Source organism: Grus americana, chromosome 2, assembly GCF_028858705.1.
Source record: "Grus americana isolate bGruAme1 chromosome 2, bGruAme1.mat, whole genome shotgun sequence".
NCBI lineage: Eukaryota > Metazoa > Chordata > Aves > Gruiformes > Gruidae > Grus > Grus americana.
The window spans coordinates 123,053,844-123,077,207 of record NC_072853.1 but is presented as its reverse complement, the minus strand read 5'-3'; the positions used below and the strand labels follow the sequence as shown (position 1 = coordinate 123,077,207).

At 53.1% G+C, this 23,364-nt stretch overlaps 1 protein-coding gene across 1 annotated transcript; it reads right to left on the bottom strand.

Moving 5' to 3' along the window:
- Positions 1-331: 331 nt before the first annotated feature.
- GASK1A (golgi associated kinase 1A) lies at positions 332-21,642 on the bottom strand. The gene is made up of 5 exons (XM_054818488.1): positions 21,284-21,642; positions 10,046-10,861; positions 6,292-6,414; positions 5,928-6,031; positions 332-5,352 (listed from the first exon to the last, which is right to left on the bottom strand). Exons 1-5 carry the CDS (start codon positions 21,284-21,286, stop codon positions 5,142-5,144), a joined length of 1,257 nt encoding a protein of 418 aa, XP_054674463.1. The 5' UTR covers positions 21,287-21,642; the 3' UTR covers positions 332-5,141.
- Between the last annotated feature and the right edge of the window lie 1,722 nt (positions 21,643-23,364).

Below are 23,364 nucleotides of genomic sequence, written 5' to 3'. Positions count from 1 at the left end.
GGGCAGAGACCTCAGACACCCGCAAGCACAGCCCCTCTGCCATCGCAGGGAAGGTTTCCTTCCCCCCAGGTTCCCAGTCTCTTTTCTCCCATTTGCCTTATCTGACAGCTAATTATCATTCCAGAGGTAATTGCTAGAGAAGCCATATGGGATCCATAAACTGCTAATGCTGGGGGATTTTTTTTTTTTTCCTAAAGAATCAAAAGACCGGAGAAGTCCAATAGATTATTGTTGTTGTTATTGGTATGATTATCGCTGCTGTAATAGCAGCCAAAATCACCGAATTAGGTTGCGGAAACCGTTATTGCTGCGCAGACACAAAGACAAGGTTATCTTCCTTGAAGCCGTTCCAGTCTAAGAGGCTTTTAATTGGGAGGAAATAATATGTTCATAAGCTCTAATGAGAGAATTACAGAATAAACCCGGACCTAAGGGGCGGGAAGGAGGAGGGAGATGAAGCCTCAGTGCAGAGATCCCCCATGAAGGGACAATTTGGGGAGCAGCCACTGCCAGGGTGGCGGATTCAGGGGGGCTCAGCGCTTCTCCGTGTGTGTACATGTCGCTTATCTAATAAGCCATTCCTTAGGCTCCAGTAGTACTGCTACTTATATCATAAATTCAATGATCTTCCCTTTACTGGTCATTAATCTGCTTTGTTTCCTGACAATTTTATGCTCTTTTGATAAACTGTTTGTCTAACTGCTCGGAAGAAACAATGTCAAAAGCTGTACCTTAGGCGTTCGCCCAACTAATGAAGAAAATCCATCACAAGGAGAGTTTATCTATTGCTTTGCTGGATGTAAATAAAACGTCAAGTTAATTTACTTCCATTAATCTTAAAGGCTGTCACTACAACGATAGTCCTATGTCAGAGTGGATTTTTTTTTTCCTTTTCTGCATAAATATTTAAGCAAGTACTGAAAGCATAAATAAATTGCTTTCTAAAAGCCAGATTACTTTTATATCCAGCGATTTAACGATAAATTTGGATTTACTTGCTAGCTCTCGCCTTTTCAGGCAGCAGCCAGCCCATTCTTCCCCCACGTGGGCATGGGGACGCTTGGGCAGTTTTTGCCAAGCATCTTGTGGGGTGTCCGAGTGCCACCCCCGAGTGCTACCTCACTGATGTGGTCCCCAGCCAGTGGGTGCTTCCGTGGGTGCTCAGGCTGCTCTGCGAGGTCTGTACGGGGCTGCTGCAAGGGTTTTTTGGTGTCCTGGGGCCACAACAGGCAGCTCAAGAAGTGGCCCTTAAATGCAGCAAAAAAGCATTTAGTTCATGGAGGGTGAGGCCAGCAAAGCGCTGGAGCAGGCTGCTGGCGAGGGTTTGGGGGTCACCGGCTTTGGGGGAGGTAAGAACAGGCTGAAAAGGAGTAGTGTGCCTGTGTCGGGGGGGGGGGGGGTCCTGGGTGGGTGTCTGTGTGCAGGTGTGCATGGGAGGGGTGTGCATGCATGTGTGCGCATGCTACCTGCATGTCTGGGTGCATGCTTGCACGGCGGTGGGTGGGCGGGTGCATACACACACATGGGTGGGGTGGCGCACGTGTTTGCGTGCACGCACGCGTGTGCTTGCGTTCAGTTGGCTGGAACCAATTTGGCCCCAGCCTTCCTTCCCCCAGCCCTGTTTTCTGCCAGCTGAAGGGGGGTGCACAGCCAGAGGCCTGTTAAACGCAGATCATGCCGCTTGGCTCACTGTGGGAGGAAAGAATCTTCTCTTCATTAAGCCCTGCGAGGGTGCGTGCCCGTGCTCTCAGATGCTACTCCCTGAGCGCTGGCAGCGAGCAGCATATTCCCACGGTGCCAAACATGTGAGGGTGCTGCAGGGATGCCTTCCTGCAAGGAGCCCCCGTGGGAGCACTGCCTGCCACCTCGGGGAGAACCTTAGGGGCTTTGGGCTTTCCCGGCAGCTCTTGACGTGACAAAGGGAAGAGCAAAGGCGGAAGATGGCTGCATCAGGCTTTCGCCATGGGTCTTTTGGGGCGACGCGCGGAGCAAGCGGTGCCTCGTGCCCGTGCTGCTGGGCCCCCGGGGCACTCACATGCAGACGGCTTCACTTTCCCAAAGGTCTTGGCTCCTTGCTGCTGCTCTCCTCCATCCCGTCACCAGCGATGCTAGCAAGAGCATCCTTGGTAGGATGGTGGTTGCATTTAATTGCCTCTGCTGGGACCGAAATTGCCTCTGCTCAGCATTGCAAGCCAAAGGAAGGTGACTTAACTTGTTTCTCCACAGTTCTTTTGCTTGCTTAGCTGCTGCTGCTGCCTTCTTAAAGCCAAAGCAGTTCTGCCCAGCTCCGCAGCCAGCTCAGACCATGTCCTTTTTCTGTTACCCCACCCCAGCAGGATCCGTGACGATGCCCAGTGAAATCTGGTTAAAACAGGATCACTCCTGAGATGAGCTCTTCTTTGTCAAGCACGGCCCCGAGTGAATTTTTACAACTGCATCATAAAACTGCATTATGACACATTCACAGCTGGAGCACACCGAACCCGACACTACGTGGTAGAGGCTGATACGGCCAGAGCAGTCCACGGGATTTCTCTGAACGGCCATGACCACAGCTCAGAGCCTGCACGCTTTGCTGGCTACATAGGCAAGCCCATGGAAAAAATGACTAATTAGAGGAGACTAATGATCAGTCTCAGCAAGATCATGGCTTTTGCTTCTCTCATTTATCCATACATGGCTCTTTGTTAAATCAAGAGCTATTTTTTTTTTTTCACGTGCGTAACTGCTTACACATGTTCCCATATGTGTTTCGCCAGCAAAGTCACATGTTACAACTAAAGAAATGCAAAAAACCCTAGAAAAATCCCCACTACCTTGTGCAATGTTAAGGTCAAGCAGATGCAACCGGAGGCAAGAGATGCAACTGGAGGCAAGGCAAACGCTGCTGTTCCAGCACAGCCAAGTCAACAGCTTTGGCCACCACGCAGTGCCCCACCTTCCTCTCGCTTCTCGCTGAGAACTTGGCTTACATGGGATGAAAATCTCTCTTTTAATGAAATTTCTCATTTTAATGAGAAAAACAAGGCTATGACTGATGCTACGCATCCTAACTAATGCTCTTGTTACCACGTAGCTTTTCACACCATATTTTTCTGGATTTAATTATGTTACATTATTAGTCTCGTTTGTTCATATAAGGCTGTGCCTGTGCCTGGCTTTTCACAGGACCCAGGATGAGTTACCTTGGTCTCCTCTATGCTTACAGGCTAAGCTCACCTCCCCATAATGAATCCCCATGAGGTGGGCTTTCGTGGGGCTTCCCCAGCAGTCCTCCATCCCATGGCGCGGCAAACGGGGTGATAACTCATGGGCTGGAGAGAGTGCTGGGGGAGAAGGCTTTCCGTGGCTAACTGGAGGGCAGCACTCCAGGAAGATGATACTGCTGATGCTCTGGATGCTGATGCGCCCACGATGTTGAGTGCTGATGTTTTCTGAGAGCGCTCGAACTTGTTGCTTCATGTCACCCATGGCTCGCTTCATCTTCTCTTCAGCAAGAGGAAAAGGGAAAAAGGGTGATTGCTTGTCCTTATGAGCATGGGTGTTAAAGTATGCCCTTGAAGGCTCTAAAACTGAGATGGTGCTGCGAGGGATGGAGTGGGGAAGGCATCGATGCCCGACGTTTCTGCCTCTCTCACTGCATGGGTGGCCGTTTTCTCCAAAACTAGGACAACAGGACAGCAGCGCAGCTTGGGCGCCCACGCCAGTCTCACCAAGACTTTCCAAGGGCATGAGTGACTTGAGGTGCCTCAAGCATGGAGGCTCCACCTGTAGCGCTGGAGAAATGGAGGAGTGCTCCCTGAGGCCCCTTTAAAAAGCCTTCTCCTGGTGGCAAACCACCAGCCCAGAGGCTGGGAGCCGGCTGCTTCTGGCAAGCAAGCACTGACTGCATGCCTCAAGAGGGAAACATGCCACGGAGAGCGAGAGAGGCTCTGACAGGGCCCGTCCCTGTATCTTTTTTCCTCCTGTTCATTTTGCTTTTGAATTTTCTCTCGGCCCTGACACTTGAGGACTTGCTTGTCTGGGATGTTGCTGTGCCCCATCAACAGTGGGCTGCTGGGCGAGAGCCTGAGGAGGTGACAGGAGCGGGATGGGCTCTGCTGGAGGTGCCAGCATGCTCAGAAAGCATTTTGCACTCAATTGCATTATGCAGAAATAGCCTGGCATTTTTGTTAGAAGGTTTTTTTTCTGCAAGCCTTGGAAAGATTTTCACGCAGCCGTGCCTAAGAGAGCAGGAAGGAGCGCTTTTCACGAGCAGCAGAGCTCGGGGTAGGTTTGCCTTTTAAACCCCTGACAGCGAAGGGAAAGAGCGAGCGAGCGATTGAAACCTTCAAATCCCACAACCAAAATGCACCTTGGCAGCAGCCCAGCCCTGCTGAAGCACGGCACATGGCACACGGCACACGGCGCACAGCACACGGCACACGGGGACGGCGCCACGGGCAGCCGCTGCCAGGCGCTGCCTGCGGTGCGGGGACCTGCCTAGCCCCGGCTTTGGGCAGTGGTTTACACCCGCTGCCAGGCACACATCACCTCCTCCGTGGGGGGAAAGACAAGAGCTCAGCTCAGATGACTTGTCCCTGCTTAATCCACTTAGAAAGCTCCCCTCTGCTTTCCCCCACGCCACTCCAGCCTCTCTGCCTGTAATGTGTTGGAAACAGTGAAGGCATCATCAAAAAAGCCCAGTGCAAGCCACGGAAAGACTGCCAGTGACTTCCCCCAGCCTTGAGCAGTGCCTCTCATCGCTTCTTTAACCCTTCCCAGGGTCCCCATAGGCTGTTCAACTGTCCAAGCCCCCCTTTTTCAAAACTTGCTGGGGTGGAGGGGGTGAAGGCACCCAAAAAAAATCTCATGGATGTGCCCCTCCTTTGAAAATCCATGCTGAGACCATCACTTGATAAATGTTGCCTTGCTCAAACAGTTGTGGGTTGTTTCAGGAGACGTCTCTCCTGCCTCTTTCCTAATCCCTGCGATCCCATCACCTTTTCCAGGGCATCCTACAAAGAAGGGAGGGGGGGGAACACCTTTTTGAGAGGCAAGCACCCACACGCAGCCTCACATCACCCATGCCGAGGCTGTGAGGTGTATCTGTCACCACCGGGATTTGCAAGGCAGGCACGCTGTGCCGGCCGGAGGTTGGTTCAGTGCAGCGAGTCCCCGAACACCGTCAGGTTGTGCTCCTGGATGTATCGCAGCAGGACGCGTGCCCGCCTGTCGATGGTCCGAAGCAGGGGTCTCAGGCCCTCGGCACCTCCCTGGCTCTCCCAGAGCTCCCGGTCCACGCACAGCGACTCGAGCAGCAGGTTCTGCAACCTGCCCGACTGCAGCGTGGCCACCGCCGCCGCCGGGAAGCTGCAGAGGAGAAACAGAAGGGAGAGGGAGGGAAGGGGTTACCCAGGGAAGGCCAAGCGGGGAGGAAGGCAGCAGCAGGGCACCCTCGTGCTTCAAGAAGAAATACATGTCCACCCAGAGGAACGTGGGGTGAGGAGCCTCCTGCTTAAAATTCTGCCCACTGTGAGCTCCATCAGAAACAGATCCAAACGAGCTACAAATCAAGGGGCAGATAGCGCGCCAAAATGCCTGACAGGCAACCGTGGAAGAAATGCTGAAATACTTGATTATTCATTATTTTTGTGCAGCTGCCAATTAGAGAAGGGAAAATACGCTTTGGAGACTGCCATGAGCCACCCAGAGCAGGATGAAGAGCCAGTTTCAGGGCAGGGGCATGCGTGATGGGTTTGCAAGCCCACCCACCTGCCCTGTCCTGGGTGGGAGGTGGCCCCGCTTCACAGGGGTGCCTGACCGGGGAGGCCAGGGGTGGCACGAAGGTGTGCGCACATAGGGCTGCTGTCCATCCCATCCCACGTGTGCAAGCTCAGCCCTCGCCCGGGACATGTCCCCAGGAGGGTGCACATCGCCCTTCCTACCTGTCTATGCCTTGCAGGAGCCTGAAGTTGAGCTTCTCCTCGGGGTGCTGTGGCCTGCCCGCGTTGTCGATGAACACCAGGCGGGATGGTGCACTCTTCCGGACCTGCCAGCGGGATGGGAAGGAGAAGTTTGCTTACTGCAGGGAGTCACCGTTTTGGGAGTTTAGACTGTTTTTTTAATGCATTGAATAATCCCGAAAGCATCTGCGGGCCAGCAGCTGCCAAAGCCCAGGTCCTTCTGTGCCGAGGCACACCTCCCACCACAGACCACGAAACACTATACGTCCCCCTTGCTGCAGCATGACCTGCAAGGGCCTCCCAGGCATTTTCACCTTAGCCCCGGAGAAGCCCCTGGGAAACGTACCAGGATGTGGACCAGGACCAATTCTGCCGGGTTTCGGCACTTTTCGTGGAGCATCTCCTCCACGCAGGGCTCTGAGGGGTCAGGCTGAAACCCACAGCAGTAGCGGTCCAGGCGGTCATAAACCTGCAGGAGACATTTGAGGACCTTAGCAGAGATATGTGCCCAGGGCGGGGAGGTCCATTTGTAAACTTTTCTTGCTCAGAGGAAAATAAAAAGGTTCTAAGGATCCTCAGTAGGCATAGGATGGAAAAGCCGCATACACCACTGAGTTAGAGAGAGGCAGGGAAGCACTCAGAAGCTGAGGTGACTTGCAAAACCCCCTCAGCTTGGACGAGCGACCGATGAAGGTGATGGTGACAGGCTTTCCTGATGGAGTTCAGACACCTTCCGTGCTGGGTATTTCCATACTCCGTATTTGCAAAGAGAGAACGGGTTGTGCTTCCAGCTGAAACCAAGGGAAGGCATATACGGCATTGAATGCAAAAAAAAAATCCCCAAGAGCATCCAAGGAAATTTAGGATCTGAAACCTCAAAAAGAGATTTTTTTTAATTTTTTTTTTCTCAGAGTGAGCCTTGGTGCACTGGATGATGGTTTCATCTGGCTCCCCGCTCGTATACGGTCTTCCATCCATCCCTACAGTAACCTGAGCAGCTCTCAATGGAAAGAAGATGAATGGAAAAGGATCTGCAAGGGAAAAAGCAATGCCTTCATTACACAGAGCATGCCTGACATTTAAGTTGGGCCACGGTGACTTGTTTTAACCACATTTGTGTTTAATTATTTGCAGGCACTGCTAAAGCTCTGTGTTGTCAAGGCTGTCAAGCCCTTCCTTTCCCACCCCAAATCCTTGCAGAGACCCCGGTGCTGCTTGGCAGCTTCTAGTGTTTCACCCGCATCCTTGGAGGGACGAGGGAGTTTTAAAAGAAATAAATCTCTGTCAGATCCAGCTTCAGTAACTCTGCCTCGGTATTCACGAAGCTTCCTCAGCTTTGTCGGAAGAAGCCAGAGCATCCTCTGCGGTGGACTGTGGGGCAGACAGGACCTCCCTGGCTGTTGACAGCCCTTCCCAGGGCTGCGTGCTGCTACGGCTGTGCAGGGGGGGCTGCCTCACCACCTCCAGCTCCGGAGGCCTGCTTACAGAAAAAATACCCCATATATATATATAATCTTCTATAAATATATATAAAATAAACACAGTTTCTGGATGGAGCACAAAGGCATGCAACTCGCCTGCTTGCTCAGGGTTGCTGGTGCCAACCCGGGAGCCAGGGCGCAGGGTACAGAGATGCTCCTGGAGCTGCTGGGAGGTGGTTGGAACAGGTCTCAGGTTTCCATTGGAGCAAGTCTCAGGGGAGCCTGGGGTGATCTACAAGTGATGATGACCAGATGGAAGCCAAGTGACCCATAGCCTATTCCCCTCACCCTGATAATGAGGAAAACTTATCAACTACAGGCTGTGCCTCAAGAGGGAGTTCTGTCTGAATCCAAACACTAATCAAGCACTGGAGAAGATGCTGTAGGAAACAAAAAGTTTGATTTCCATGACCATTATATTCATAACCCTTTGAGAAGCAAGATTAATTCCACACTGGAGCCCCTCAACAAATCTGTTTCCTGAGGTTTAATGGAGCACTTGGGTCAGCATTTCTCCATCAGGAGACCCACCAATTAAAAGTGCTAGAACGTCTTTTGACACAAAACACATTGAAATGAAAGAAAATATCACATTTCTTTCACACATCACCTTGGTCTACCTACCGGAAAGCTCAGCGCACCAGTTTCTCTCACCTGCTATGATGTTTTCCAGGCTGCACAGAAGGTGAAGACAACCTGAGATGATTTACAGAGCCATTAAATGCGCTCAGGCCTCCATTCACGTGCCCACAAGCGCCTGTGAAACCAAGGCAGATCGGTGCTGGGCCCGTGGAGGTGTGAAGTGCAGGCTGGACTTGGTGTCCAGGTGGGGCCACAGAAGATGGACCAGCCAGCTGTGGAGATGCTGAGAGTATTGCTGACATGTTGATGACCCCTCCCTCCCCCTGGATCATTTATATTAATTTCTCTTCACCAGAGCCTAAACACCTCTAATGAACAGGACACTAGGTCTCACTGCTGGAACACAAATGTGTGAGCCACACCTTCTCCCATCCAAGCTCAAACCAGTGACAAGCTCCACTGCAGCCCCTCTTTGGTCCCCCGTGAAGCTTGGCTGCCCCAGAGCATCTCCTGGGGAAAGTCTGACAGGATTTTCCAGCCATGCCTCAGTCTGGGACAACTTCCCCCAAGGAAAACTGCCTTGCTCTCCCCTCCCAGCTGGGAAGGGGGTGTCACAGGGCAGGGACATGGGTGCAGAGCTTTGGAGTTGACGCATCTTTGGCTCTCTTTAAAGTGCAGGACAAAGCCATCAGCAGCTGCTCCCTTTCCGCCGGGCTCGGCATTTTGCACCTGGTAAAGCTTCGCACCAAGAGGGGCATTCCCTTATGGCAAACACCAAGAGAAATCGATAGAGAAGCAACCTAATTCTAAGGCTAATTGAAGGAAACAACCAAGATTTCAATGTACAGCAGGGCTCAAAGCTTGCAGCTTCTCCTTCCCCAGCAAGGGCTGTGAGAGGCTAAAGCCATTTCTGGAGGATGCTATTTCACTTCCATAACATCCTGCTGACTTGGTGACTCTTCATCTTTACGTGGCTTTTCCACATGGGAGGATTTCATTGGAGTCATTGAGGAAAACCTGTGGATTGCCCTTGGATTTATCATTGCGCTGCTTTGGCCCTCTGAGGGAAAGTCTCCATAAAACTAGATGCTCTCTCCTGGAGACTCAGCCTTTCCATTGCACTCAATGGTATTTTGGCCTGGGGAAGGGAAGGGGGGGGTTGGTTAATCTTCTCATTTCTCTGGCTGTTTCAGCTAAAATATTTCCAAGCCCAGCCAGGTCTGCTCCGCCCCTGCCAGCCATAGTCTGAGGTTATAAAGATTAATGGTCAGGCTTTGCCAGAAAAAAAAAAAAAAAAGCAAGAGAGAGAATAATGAAAACACATATTTTAATAGTCTTTTTTTTTCTTTCTTTCTTCACTTCCTTTTTTTATTGTAATATTTGCCCTTTCAGGTGGTTTCCCCTTGTCTGAAAAACCAAAGCTCCAGCCCCAAGGTGCCTAAACAGGCTTTTTTCCATAGAAATCACTATTGCCTCCTTACAGCTGCCCTCTAAGAAATGATAACTCTCTGGGACGCTGTCATAATCCCTCGTAGCAGCAGGGTATGATTTTCCAGACAGAGGATTAAGCACTGTTAATCCCAAGGAGGAGGAGGAGGAGGAGGAAAGCAGTGCCGTACGAAGGGGCAGGTCTCCTGATTTCCAGTGCCAGCAGCATATCCCCGGAGATGGATCTGATGGGGCTGATGCAGAACACACTGCTTGTCCCTAGGGATGTCCCATCCCAAACCACTGCCGGCATCCGTGCGAAGCAGAGCTAACGGAGCCGCACCGGGAGAAAGCTTGGCCATGTGAGACCAAAACCTGCCTGTGTTCCCCCTGCAAAGTCCCAAGCACGGACCATGCTTGGACCAAACTGCTTCTGCACAAAGGTCTGCTGCTCCCCATTAGCTAACAAGTAAAAATATATCCCAAGAAACTGCAGCTTATGCAGCCCCGCAGAGAAGGAGACCACGGTCAGACAAGACAGGCACAGGCACAGGGGGACCTAGGTGGCACAGCTGGTGGGACAGGTGGTCTCCATCACCTCAGCCCTACCTGGAGGAGAAAGTCGAAGAGGGCCAGGCGGCTCCATTCACCACGTGGGATGCTGGAGCAGGGAGCATTCCCAGCCACAAGTGTCGCTCTGTGGGGCCGCAACATCTCCTGGTACTGCAGCCACCCCAGGGCGCAGGAGTTCTGGTCATTGTTGGCGTCCTCCAGGTGCTGGAGGTCGGGCGCCCACCAGATGATGGGTCGCAGGGAGCCATTAGTGTAGCTGTAGGGCAGGAGGTGGCTGGTGAAGCGCCGGGCCACGGCGGGCAGGCTGCGGTTCAGCCCCAGCACCCTGTCCAGGTGGAAGGCCAGCACCTCGTAGAGATCCCTGGGGCGCTTGATGAGCCCACAGCGCCCATCCTGGCAATCCTCCTCTGGGCTGGCTGGCAAGGCGTCTCCCTCGGCATCCCCCACAGCCCGCAGCCCCACTCTCAGAACTTGCCCATGGGCTGGGACACGGGTTTTGGAGACCACCTGCCCTCTGGCCAGCAGCTGCATCTTCTGGAGGTCGTCGTCAGAGAGCCACGGGGGAGTATCCCCCACCATCCCCTGCCACCGCCTCCTGCCCCGGCCAGGGGGCTGGTCCCGATGCAGGTGAGTGGGGGGTATGGGGAGCCTCTCACCGTGGGCTCGTCCCCCAGGTAGGGGGGCAGCCGCCTGCCACTGGGGACCTGGAGGGGACGATGCTGGCAGTGGGTGGGGGGAGCGCTCTGGCGGTGGGGGCAGGTGGGCGAGGGCCAGCAGGGCCAGGGCCAGCAGCACCCCAAGGGCTGCCGGGGTGGGGAGCTTCAGCCCCGTCCTTCGCCATGGTCGCTGGGCCTGCGGGGAGAGAAAGGGAGAGCGTTAGTGGGGATCCCCACACGGGGCTATGGCCAAGGATCCCCCAGATCTGTGTGCCCGCTGCCCCAGGCAGAGCTCTCAATAAGTTTGGAGGAGCAGCCCCTCTGCTTGTGTGCTCCCTGGGAAAGGCGGTCCCCAGGCGCTCGCTGCCTCCGCGGCACTGTAGCAGGAGAGGTACGGCTGGCGGCACGATTCGTGCCAGGAATTAGCCACAGTCCCTTCAGAAGCCGGTCAGAGCAAGGGCTGACCCGCCATAGCCATTGCCATATCCACAGCGCTGATGTACAGGGTCACCCTATGGGTGATGAATTCTTCATGGTCAAATATTTTGCTTTAAAGACTCAAGAAATTAAAAATAAAAAAAGAAGAAAAATAGACCATACCAGAGCAAGTTCCTGGCTGGATGTGAATGCTTTCCAGTTCCTAAGGGGTTTCTATCTCCAGACCTTACACTGGGCATCCTCAGAGGTTCCTATCCCACTTGCACACTGAACCTGTACCCGGATCCCCATGTCCTCGTTCGTGGGACATCTCAATGCGTGACGAGACACGGCCTCTGGAGCTCTGCCACTGCGACGTCCAGCGAAAGCAAGACAGCTCCAGGTGCCAGTCAGGGGCTGTGGCAGCCTATATTTAAAAAGGATGCAAACTGCTATATCTAAAACCCAAAATATTCTGATTCCCAGCACTAAGGAACTGGTACTACCAAGTTTTGATGTATATATCTTCATACACACAGCTTTCCCCCCCCACCCCAAAGTCATACTTTCTACTTTGAAGAGCCACTATAAAAATTATATAGGCTGGAAAGGCAGTTACGAGCAAATACTGTGCAAGTCTCCGCACATTGCTAAGCGCGAATCTCCCCTTTGGCCTGAAGCAGTCCCATGCACACAGCGCTGGGGCTGCCCTGAGCACAGCACCTTCCCGGTCGGGGTGAGATGGAGGGAAGCAGATGATGGGACAGCGCTGGGACAACCTCCGAGCCCACCCCATCTCCAGGCCACACTGCACTCATGCCACGTTCACCTGGGCTCGGGTGGTCTAACACACTTCGGGGGGCTGGAGCGGCAAAAGGCACCTTGGCATCATTTCTCTGCTTTACAACAGGCATTTCCAAGTGGCTCAAATCCTCGTTGGAAGTCAAAGCAATGTTCAAATAGACACATTTTTTTGCAATTATTTATTTTGGAAGCACAAGTATATCCATGGCAGACACAGCGGGACAATATATTGCCAAAGAAGGGATAAGAGATTGTTTATAGGAGGAAAAGCTTGGGGGAAAAAAAAAAAAGGAGCTAAAAAGCTAGGGTGGGGGGAGGGGTGAGAGCCAGCAGCCAGAATGACTTCCAGAAGGCAGCTGGGCCAGCAGAAGCATTTCCAGCTATGGGGCTTTTAGGACCGCAGGCTCCCACCGGCTACAGGGACCCACCACTGGCATGACTGCGGCCGCGAGAGGAGCTGCCCCAGGTGACCCCAGCACGTGAGCCCCTTCATAAGCTGATCCAGCACTATCCTAAAATCCATCAGGTTTCGTGCCCTCACCGCAGCGAGGCTGCTTCAGATGGCCCCATGGTGTGGAGCGACATCCCTCCCAAAGACACTACATCAGCCGAGGTGGATAAGAGGAGCCACAAAGCCACCAACTCACTGGCAGCAGCCATGGGGTTTTTCCCTTTCAAGGAGTGAGCAGATTTAACGCAGCTTGTGAGAGCTAGCGATAGCGCATTTGGAGTGATTCAGTTTATAACTCTCATTTAATTTTTTCTCTCCCTGAAATGCGATGTAGTGCAGCAAAATATATCCGCCGGGCCAAGTTCTTTGCTCACACGCGACTTACACCAGCCTTTGCTGGGAGCCAGGGCGCTCTGGTGCAGGGCTTTGGGACCTGCCGGGGGACCCCCTGTTTTAGCTCTCCCTTAAAGCCCCAGGGTGAAGAGGAGTTGGTCCAGGGTGAGACTGTTCAGAGAGCGATGTCCTGTCCTACATCACAGGCAGGGTTATTCAAAGCTTGGTATTAACTGTCCCTAAATTATTGCTTTAGGCCCCTCTCTAGGCAGGGCATGAGCATGAATACCCCCGAGCAGCCCCGAGGGGCAGCAGGACTTCTGTCAAATGGTTGGTTGTGATGCTTCCCCAGCTCTCTCCCGCTTGGATGGGATAATGATTTGCTGTGGAACCACAGCCAATGCCAACTGAGACAGGTGGCACCCAGGCTCAGCTACCCAAAACCTTCATGCCCTGGATTTCAAGCAAGTCCTGCAGAGTGCGGATGCACGTTTATTCCCAAGCACCCGCAACCCAGGTCTGGCATCCTGAGCAAGAGTTTAGGGAAGTGCTGTGTCTAAATCACAGTTTAACCATAGTAAAATAAGGCTGCAGCATAAAAAGGCCAGATCCTGATATCCTGATATCCTTACTCCTTCCAAGTCATCACCATAAGTCCTTCACAGTCTGCCTCTCCAGCTTCAAAGAATGCTGAATTAACTGCAATGACATCTACGGACAGGATTAACTGTAAATCTCAATACTCCCATCTGCGTTCAGCAGAGTTCCCTCCCCAGTCTGAGCTTCCCGGGGTACTCGTCCCAGCACTTCCCCAGTCCCACCCCTCTGGAGAGATACAGCCCACCCCACCCTTGCCAAACCCCCCCCATAACCTTCTTTTGCATGGAGGATTTGCAGGGTGACTGGTTTTGTTACACCCCTGATAATAACCTTTTAGTCGTTTACACCGTCCCTGGGCATGCAAAGAGCCTGGCTGCCAAAAATCCAAATGTCCTGGGGGGAGGTGTATGTGGGTCATTTGGAGAACCTTGGAAAATACTGCAGGAAAAGTCCTTTTTACTCCACAGCTGGAGAGCAGAGGATGCCAAATGGATGGCAACCATTGCCGGGGTTTTAATGTCAAGTCAAGTTTACAGACCAAATGGTTAAAGCCTCATTGCTGCCCAAATCCACTTTGTCTTCTCTGTCAGCGACCTCGGGTATGGGTGCCGCAAGTTAGAGCTTCATTTCTTTCCCACCCCGAGCTTAAAATCCTGCACTGTGAAGCTGGGTGAGGGCTACCGCAGGCTCCCTTCCCCAGCCCTGTGGAGGGTTTTCCTGCCACATCAACAATAAAAAGAAAAAAAAAAAAGTGCAAGTACAGTCTCTGTGTATTTCTGGCAGTCGATACTGCAAGCTTAATAATAATCTAGATGATAGAACATTGCAGAAATAATACTGTATTTACAAGCCCAGGGTAAATGCTTTTCCAAGAGACTTTCTCTGAGCCCATGCTGTTAAAAAAAAAAAAAAATGCTGCAGTTTAAGCTATGGCTTCAATTCAGCCTGAAATGCAAACCATACGTACAGCTCTGCTTTGCCAGTCTGACATACTGACAGCACAGCACGTCTTCTCCAGAAATTAGGTCCATTTCCCAGCAGGCAAGCTACAGGCAAAACCCATAAAAAGGCTTAAGAGAGGTATGGCTTGTTCCAGGATGCCAATAAGTCAACAATATATATCCTCACTCACCAGGGACATACAGCCCGGGCTCCCGAAGGCACGGTGGAGAGCCTGTGCAGCCTGGCTGCCTGGGGAGAAAACTTTCTAAGTGTGGTTGGGGGGCGGGGGGATCCTTGACATTATATTCCCAGGACGCTTGAACCTTGGAAGAATTTGAAGCAGAGAAGCCTGGTTTCAATTTCTTTTCAAAGTGCATCAAATTGGCTTTGTCGAGCTTGAAAGAAAAGAAAAACAAACCCCAAACTTCATTATCCAAGAATGTAAAAAACAGCCCTAAGCCTAGAAAGATGCCATGAAAATACGTGACTTTTAAAAGTGGGTTTCATCCCTGCTTTCCTCTGGCATCCAGACAACCTCTCCTGCCCCTGCGTCGGCATCGCCAGATTCCTCCAGCAGCAAATCCCATCATCCCAAAGCGGTACCCGAGGGAGCCGGGATGGCTTGGCCATGGTCGTGTCCCTCTCGGCTGCCTGCCCTAGGCTTCCGAGCTCGGAGGATTTCGCCCCAGGCCACCACTGAGCAGGCTAAAAGCAGGTCTGTGCATTTATCTGGGCGCGGGGTATTTTTCACGACGCACAGAACTGTACTTACCCTCCCCGCACCGTGCTCGCTGCCCGCCCAATGAACCGCAAAACTGCCTGGGCAGCAGGAGACGCAGCCTGCCGTGACCAATTTTAACAAAGACTGCTTGAAAAGCTACTGGGAAGCCTCCTCTGGCTGCCCACCTCCTCCGGGAACGTCTCCAGAGCCTTGTGCCCAACACGTGGTCGCTTGCGGCAGCTCCCGGTGTGTTGGGGAGAGAGGCTGAGAGCGGGTACGTCAACCAGATCCGGGAGGGGAACAGCCCCTTCCTTTTGGTTTTATCCAGGAGGTTTTTGGTGCATAAGGGCACGGCACGTAAGCTAAGCTCACTGCTGGGAGCCCGTAACTGTGCTGAGGATGTGGAAGGAGACAAAACCCCTCCACCCCCCAGAGCGGCTCTGGGTGAGCCTGAGCAGAAGGAAATCCTTGGCAGCATCCGTCGCCCATCATTCAAGTGCTTAAGTGCCTTCCTATATCATCCTGCTCGGGGAAGATAGGTGGCTCGCAGGGTGGGAATTTACTAAAGACAGCTATTAAATGAGGACTGCCAGCCTCAAAAGGAGCTCCAGCTCAGAGCGGCTGCTGGGGAGGGCAGGTCCGCTGTGCTCCCCACACACATGGGTGCAGCACCAGGTCCCACCACCACCCATCTGCACCTGCATCACCATGCGGTGCAAAGAAAGGACAACCCTTCATGATGTCTCACAATCCACCAAAGTGGCCATAATTCCTAGCAGACCTGCACCAGCTTTTGGGGGGGGGGAGTTTCCTCCAGGGATGCAGGTTTTTTCCTCCAAAATGCCCTTCAAGGCGGGGACGAACACGGCCCCACTGCATTTTGGCACCCTGCAGACACCCCGAAGGCCACCCTGCTTGGCACCCAGGGCAGGGATGCGGCAGGCAGGCATTGCCTGCCAGCTCAGGGTGCCCCTGCAGACCTGCTTCCATGCATTGCTCCTCACGAGTGGCGTGGGAAGGCCAAGCCAGGCACTGCGGAGGTGGGAAAGGGGACTGTGCTCCCACAAACCGTACGCACAGCGAACGCTGGGTCGGCTGAAGCCCAGGAGATGGAAACCAAATACATCGCCGCATGGTGCCGGGTCCTTCCCTGCAGAGTCAGCAAAGTCCTCGTGGCTGGCACACAAGCCTTCCCACCAGCATGTCCAAAACCAAACCAGAAAATGGCCAAGTTAAATTGCCCGGGATGAGACTTTAAAAACATGCTGTACTTTTCTAAATTTTGGACAGTCTGCAGAGCTTCTGCCTCAAGGGGATAATGTGTGGTCAAGCATGCTTTGCGCTAGCATAGGACGGCACTCCAGCAGCAGCACAAAGGGATGAAATGGTGTTGATACCGTTCACTCCGAGCACTGACTTTAAAGGGATGCTGCCAACGTGCTTCCTTTAACTTCTAAAATAATGTTCCCTTCCCATTTCTTCCCAGTTATTGCTGCCTTGGGGCAGCAAACTATAAAAACCTTGAAGTCCTGGAGCCACACAGCCTCTCTCTAGTAATAACCTTCAACTCCAGGCCCTGCGTCAGCCCCTTGAGCTTTTTGCTTTTCAGGAATGAGACATCCCTTTTCTTGCTTGATTCCCCCCACCCAGACCCACTATTTCTGGTTTTGGGAGGCACTTCATGCTGGAGGTGCTTCTCTGCCCCGGCTCTTCTCACATACCCTGTCATCTGAAAGATCATTTTGAACAAAATCTTCAGTCAGTGCTGGAAACTGCTCTACATAACAAGAAAATCCCAGCACTTGTACGTAATAGTGCCATTTCCATTGCACTGGCTGGTCCCAGTTGAGTTACAGATCAAACAAGTACGGCCAAAACACAGGCTCGTAAAACCCCCAGGAGTAGCCTGCAAGAGCAGCAACGCTCTCAGCATCCCAAACATCCCGTTCAGCATCTTTACAGAGGACCTGGGGCAGGAGATGGAGGACACCATGGAGGAGATGCATGGCCATCACCTGGGTGGAGGACACCGCACTACGGGGTGCAGCTGATGCAGTCAAGGGCAGGGCTGCCGCGTGCGGGGACCCAGAGAGGACACACGCCATGTCCTGCACCTGGGATGGACTAAAGCCCTGCATGGTACCAGCGGGGACTTGCTCTTCTTGTGACGACACTGTCCTTACCCCTAAATTGTGTGATTGTCACTGAGGAAAAGATTCATAATTCTCCTCGCTCCCACTGTGTAAATCTTTTGGCTTGCAGGAAGTTAATATTCAGCTCTGTGAGGGATGGACAGAGCGCTTTTCGTCCCAGTGCTGTGTACAGCGCAGCTCAGGACCCCTCCGGTTTAATCCCAGAAGTCAACGCAAAGCACCACAAAAATAAACAGTCTCCAGGATGCCATACTTCTTCTGCTTAAAGTAAGCAAATAAAAGATTTTAGATGTCTCATCTTTCTCTTAAGTTCAGAGTCAGGACTTTGATGGCAGACTCTTGCACTTAGCTGGGTCTTCTATTTCTTGGAGATATAGCTCCTAAGAGATTGCTGGTTGTCCTTCAGGACATGTCCCTGAGACGCACGGGTCTGCTGCCATTTACATGTGCAAACATCTCCATTATTTTTCACCACTAAAAACCTTATATTAGTGATACCAACTTACACCCAAACCACCTGGGTCGCTGCGGACCCGAAACAGCAGCTCATGTTCACAGGAGACAGCGAGGGCCTGAGCAGCCCTGCATGCACGACTGCCCTGCTAGCATCACGGGACAAGGGAGCTCCTCCTCACCTTCCCTCCTCTCTGTCCGCTCATTCCTCTAACCCTCACACCTATGGGAGAGCAGCACAACCTAGAAATCCTGGCAGGGACATCAAGGGGGGAAGAGCAGCGGTTTTGGGTGACCGTTGCTCCCTTTGCCCCCCCCCCCCCCCCACTGTGCAGGATCCGGCCAGGTTTCCCTTTTCTCCCCTCCTCTCGTCCCCGTTTCCCGGCCAGCCCGTTGCACTCAGCTCCAGAGGTTTTTGGAGCAACTTTCCCATCTGCCTGCTGAAACAGCAAGAAGGGGGCCCCTTCCCCGGCAAAACAGATGTGGCTCGCCTTTGTGCAACATCTGTGCTTCATGCTCCCCGTTCATTTTGAACAGTCTTGCCTTTGTTTGTGCGGGGTTGTGCAGGGGATGCTTTGGAGGAGGGCAGCAGCCTGCGGCCTGCGGGCTGGACTCCTTCCCTTCGAGTCCCGCGCACAAACTGCCTCGAAACACCTGGGTTTCTTCTGGTGAAAAACAATAGGCTTTGTTCCCCGCGGCATTTGGGAATCGTCAGTCCCGCTCCTCAGCGCTTAGGTTCCAGCCGCAGCAAGTGGCTCACGCTAACGATTCCTGTGGGATTCCCAAACCCAGGGAAGTAAGAGCAGGAACCCGGGAGCCACCACTGATCCCCTACCTCACAACCTCCCTCCCCCCAAAAAACCAGCTTCTCTCGCTGTACCTCTGGGCCACTCGCCAGCTTTGGCTTGGCATCCCCCGCGGGGCACCACTGCTTCAGCTCCTCTACACGTAGCAGCAGCAGAGAGCAGAAGTGCTAGAAAGCCACATCTTTTTTGTTCTGGGCTGCATCTAATATGGAGAGGAACACATTAAAATAAAACCAAATTTTATTTCCTTCTCGGTCTTGATGACTTTACCAATCCTGCTGACGAGTGCATGAAACACTGCTAAAACTCTTACACATTTTGGCACTCAGTCTCATCTTATTTATTTTACTGGGGTTTTTTTCTATATGTTAGGGAGGGGGGATTTTGATCCGCTTATTTTCAGTTTTCATTTCTAACCGGTGAACCAGCACCAAGGAACAGGAGCACTTGTTCGGTGCCTGACAGGGGCTCGCAAAACTCATTTCGGCGGCGCTGGCGAGGGGCAGCGCCAGATTCCCGTGTTGGTGTTTCAGCAGAGGTTGCCCAAGTTGGCCGGTTGGTTTTCCCTGAGCTGGCTGTCAGTTTTTTTCCCTTCCTGGAGAGCAGGAAAGTGCATTCGTGGGATTCCAAAGGGGAGGGAGGAGGAGGAGGACGGGGCGGGGGAGGGGGGGGGCGGCTTTCAGCCCTGGGGGCTTTCTTCAAAACAGAATCGTTCGGACAAGCCCTGGCCTCAGTTGCAGAAAGATAATCCTGTTTTCCTCCGTTTAAGCCATTACTTCTTAAAGAGAAAAAAAAAAAGGGAAGAAAGCTGCTCGCCGCTTGGCTCTGCGTGCTGCCTGTGTCCCGCAGACCCCGTCCTGGGCAAAGCCGGCCGGCAGCCGCCGTCCAGCCCGCTTCTCCTTCTTCCAGCCAACCCCACAGGGTGAGCGAGCGGAGCACGCACATGGCAAAAGCACCGGTGGGAGCAGGCTCTTAGGAAAAGGGCTTTTCCTTCAGGGCAAGGCAAATAGCTGCAGGGGGACTGGAGTTACCCAGCATTTGAAACAGAAGGGGTAATTAAGGCATTTGGCATCTATGCCAGAGAATTAATAAAGTGTAATCAGTCCCTCTTATTTAGACTGCCTAGGCGAATGACAGAGCGGTTGGAAATTACTCACTGGCAGATTTTGAAACCAGAAGAAAGAAGATGTTTCTGTAATGCAGTCATCCCCCAGCCCTCGCTGCTCCGGCAGGTCGGGCCCGTACAGCAGCCAGATCCGGCAAGCAGCCGGCTGGAAGCGCGCGCTCCATACTAACAGCGAAGCTCACAGCTGGGATCTCTCTGGCTTTCTGCAAGCCGTCACCCTGCTGGTGATTTTGAAAGAAGTCAAAAATTTGTTTTGAGTATTTCACTTAGGGTTTTGCTGCAAATGAAGCAACAAGATGATCAGCTTAGGGCACAGACTGAATTTATTTCTCTTGACCATCACTGTGCTGCCCACAGGTGAGCGGTGCCCAGAGCAAACCTGAATGACGGGTGAAATCAAAGCAATCAATACAGGAGCTCACAAAAGGGAAAGGGCTGCAGGACCAGACCTTCCCTTGCCAAGGCAAAATGGAAATCCTGGCAAAAACTGAATACCCCGCTCTCGCAGGGGAGACCACACCAGGAACCTGGCACAGGCTATATACTCTTTGAAAGGCTTCATAGTGAAGGCTCGTACGGAAAAGCATTACTGTGGACGAAAGGCTGGTGTGGGGAGAGCTGCCTTCCTTTTTCTTTGACAGGGAGGCATTATTTCCAACCCCAAAATGGGTGACAAAAGCCCCAGTCTTGCCTATTTTTCCTGCTGCTGAAGTCCATTAATTAAGAAACTCAAAACAGCCTATGCCAATTGTAGGATGGAAACTATCCACACACACTGGACACATCAGGGCCCCCCATACACACGCGCGCGCACACACACGCACACACACTCTCACAAATGCGGGTGAAGGCTGGCATGGTTCCTCCACTGCTCCCACAGTCATTCCAAGTCATCACCACACTCTTGAGAACACAAAAACATTTTGGTAACACCAATGACACCAAAGCATCAGTTTCTGGCAGCAGCACCAGGCGCCTCCCCAGCTCATCCATCACACGTATTTGCAATCCCTGCCCGACATAAACTTTGTAAGGGCTGAGGCAGCGGAGCAGAGATGGAGCCCTCTGCCCTGGTGCAATCTCCCCGGTGTGATGCCCCAGCTGTCCCCTGTCAGCATGGAGGTGACAGGGAATGGTGGGAACCCCATCCCAGCTCAGCTGCCTTGTGCTTGCTTGGATGGGTCTTAAAACCAGTTGCCAAGGGATGTCCCAATCTTGAGTGCTAAAACTAGACATGGAAAACCACCCTAAGGTTTGAAATGTGCTGCGGATGCAGGGGAATCTGCTGTCGCTGGGGAAACATGACATTTCTCCCAGGGAGGCATTTTCCTTTGTCAAACTGGCAGATTTTTTGTACCTTTTTGATGAAAGTGCTGCGCTTTGGGAGGACCAAATGGAAAGCACAGAGGGGCTCTTCACGGAAAGCACAGAGGGGCTCTTCATGCTCTCCAACTCTATCTGTGCTTCACTGCCTTCACCCCATGCTCTCGCCTGCCTGAAGCGATGTGACCCAGGCTCTTGAAAAAGGAGGATTTCGGCTGAGGAAGCTAATCACCTCCCTGGCAGCCAGCAGTGCATTTAGGTACAGCAGCCCCAGGCACTGCTGCTTTGTCCACCCTTAGTGCTATTAAGGACAGACGCGTGCCAGAGCAGATCCGTGTCTTGCCTGCCTCACCGTGCCCCGACCCTCCGAGGGGTCCCACTCTACTTGCTCCCATGATGGAGACAGCAGGACATGGCCTCGCACCTTGTCCCATGGGGTTGGTGTCCCAGAGCAGACCCAGCATCACTTAGGAAACCCCTAAATCTTACCATGTCCTGCAGCACTGTCCGACGCGCTCCTCCTCGTGTGCTTCACCTTCCACAGACGACACAGCACGCGGTCACCTCCTGAGCTGGGCACTGGCTGCCTGCAGCGCTTCCATACAACACCAGGAACCCACATAAAATACAAAAATAAATAAAAAAAAGCAACGATAAAAAAAAAAATCCTCCAGCAACTAATCAACCCGCCTCCTGTCCCCGAGCCGTTAACCACGGCGGGTGGCTGTCACCCTGGGGTGCCCCTCCAGGCTCCCAACAATCTCTGCCAGCTGACTCCGCATTGCCTGCCACGATGCACCGGCGGGCGCCTCAGGTTCCCTGCCGGACGGGAGGGCACCCTTCAAACTTCAGCTGTGAGTTTTCAAACTCTGCCTCATCCCAGACCCACCTCCCTGTGGGAAGGCGAGCGGAGAGGCTGGGAAGAGGGGAACAGGCATTTGAAGAGTCTCTTTTTCACAATAAAAGCCCTTCTTGCTGCTTGCTTTCTTTTTTTTTTTTAATACGGAGGGCCGATTTGAGCCAAGAGGCACAGGTAAAGCAGGGTGAAGACACGTGTGCTCCTGCCAAGCCCGACTGCTCCCAGTGACCCTCATGCCACAGACAAGTAGAGGGACAGGCAGAGCCCCAGCGACCACATCAGCCCCGGGGCAGAGAAAGCAAACCACAGGTCTGCTCACAGGTGCCCGGGAAAATGCCCTTCGCAGGTTTTTATTAACATTGCTTTGCCTTTCAGTAACAGCCCAGCAAAAAACAGCGCCTGGAGCGGCTGCAGCCCTGGGAGAAGATTTCTTACCTGCTTAAAAGGCATTAATGCATTAAAACCATTTTTAGGGTGCTCAGGCGCCTGCTTTTCCGAGGCACCCGGGGCATGCAGTGCTCGCAGGCAGCCAGGAGAGGGGTGACTCCGGGGGACCAGGAGAAGGTGACCCTCACACCCACCAGCGCCGCGTGGCAGGTCTGCGGCACGGTGAGCCCCACAGTGCCCGGCCACTGCAGCTCCCCCCCGCCCCAGCACCCAGGTGTAGGGTGCATCCTAAACACCATTTCCTCGGCCCTCGGGGAGAAGAGGGGCTGGAGGCATCTCTTCAGAAAGCAGCGCACTTCACCAGCCCTCCGTGGCTAAGCAGGGCACATAGGCAGCTGCCAGGCTGCAAAACAGGTTTTTTCCTCTTGCAGCCCTGGGCTACGGCCAAGCAAAATCCACCAGTCCCCCACCGTGCCAGGAGATGCTGTCACCTGCCCCAGCCCCACGGCAGCTCCAGCCCCCACCAGCCCGGCTTGGGGACAGGAGGAAGCCCTCCATCTCAGGCATGGGGGGTTTCCAGCTTTCTGACCTGTGCAACAACCTCAGCCAGGAAACTGTAAATCAAACAGGGCTGATCAGCATTATTCTTTACCGATATTTACATTTTTCCAAAGTCCAACAAAGGCATAGTACAAACTATTGTGAGGGACACCGAGGACACGACGGTCTAAAAAGAGGATGAGGCTGAGGGAAACTGGGCCAAGTGACTTGACCAAGGTAGGATGAAGGAGGGCAGTGGCAGAGCCTGGGGGGAGGCTCCTGTGTCCCCAAGCCCTGCTTCAGGTCACTGGCTGTGCACGGTCCCACGGTGATATTTCACAGGGCCATGCGAAGTGTTGGGTGCAAGCAACGATGGCAACGCGATGCTCTACCCAGTACGGGCTTCCGCTAGTCCCAGCGCCTTCACACCCCCTCGGTTCACCGAGTGCATTGTATTTTTAACACGGTATGTCTCCCAGCGCCATTCATTGCTACTCAAAACCATAGCTAAGAAAAGAAGTGGACTGAAGGTTACACACAAAACCAGTGAGTCTGATTTCAGCTCCAGCACGCCCCCCCTCCAGGCCACCCTGGGGTGTGAGGAACGGGTGTGGAAACCAAGCCCTGGGGTCCCCAGCCGCTGCCGCCGAGCTCACTGACCCCCCAGCTGTCCTGGGCACTGCGGCACTGGACATGTTAAAACATTTTCCTTGAGGCCAATCCCCTGAGGCAGCTAATCTAATATCTCTAATATAATTAGCAATATTGGGTAATTAGCAATAAC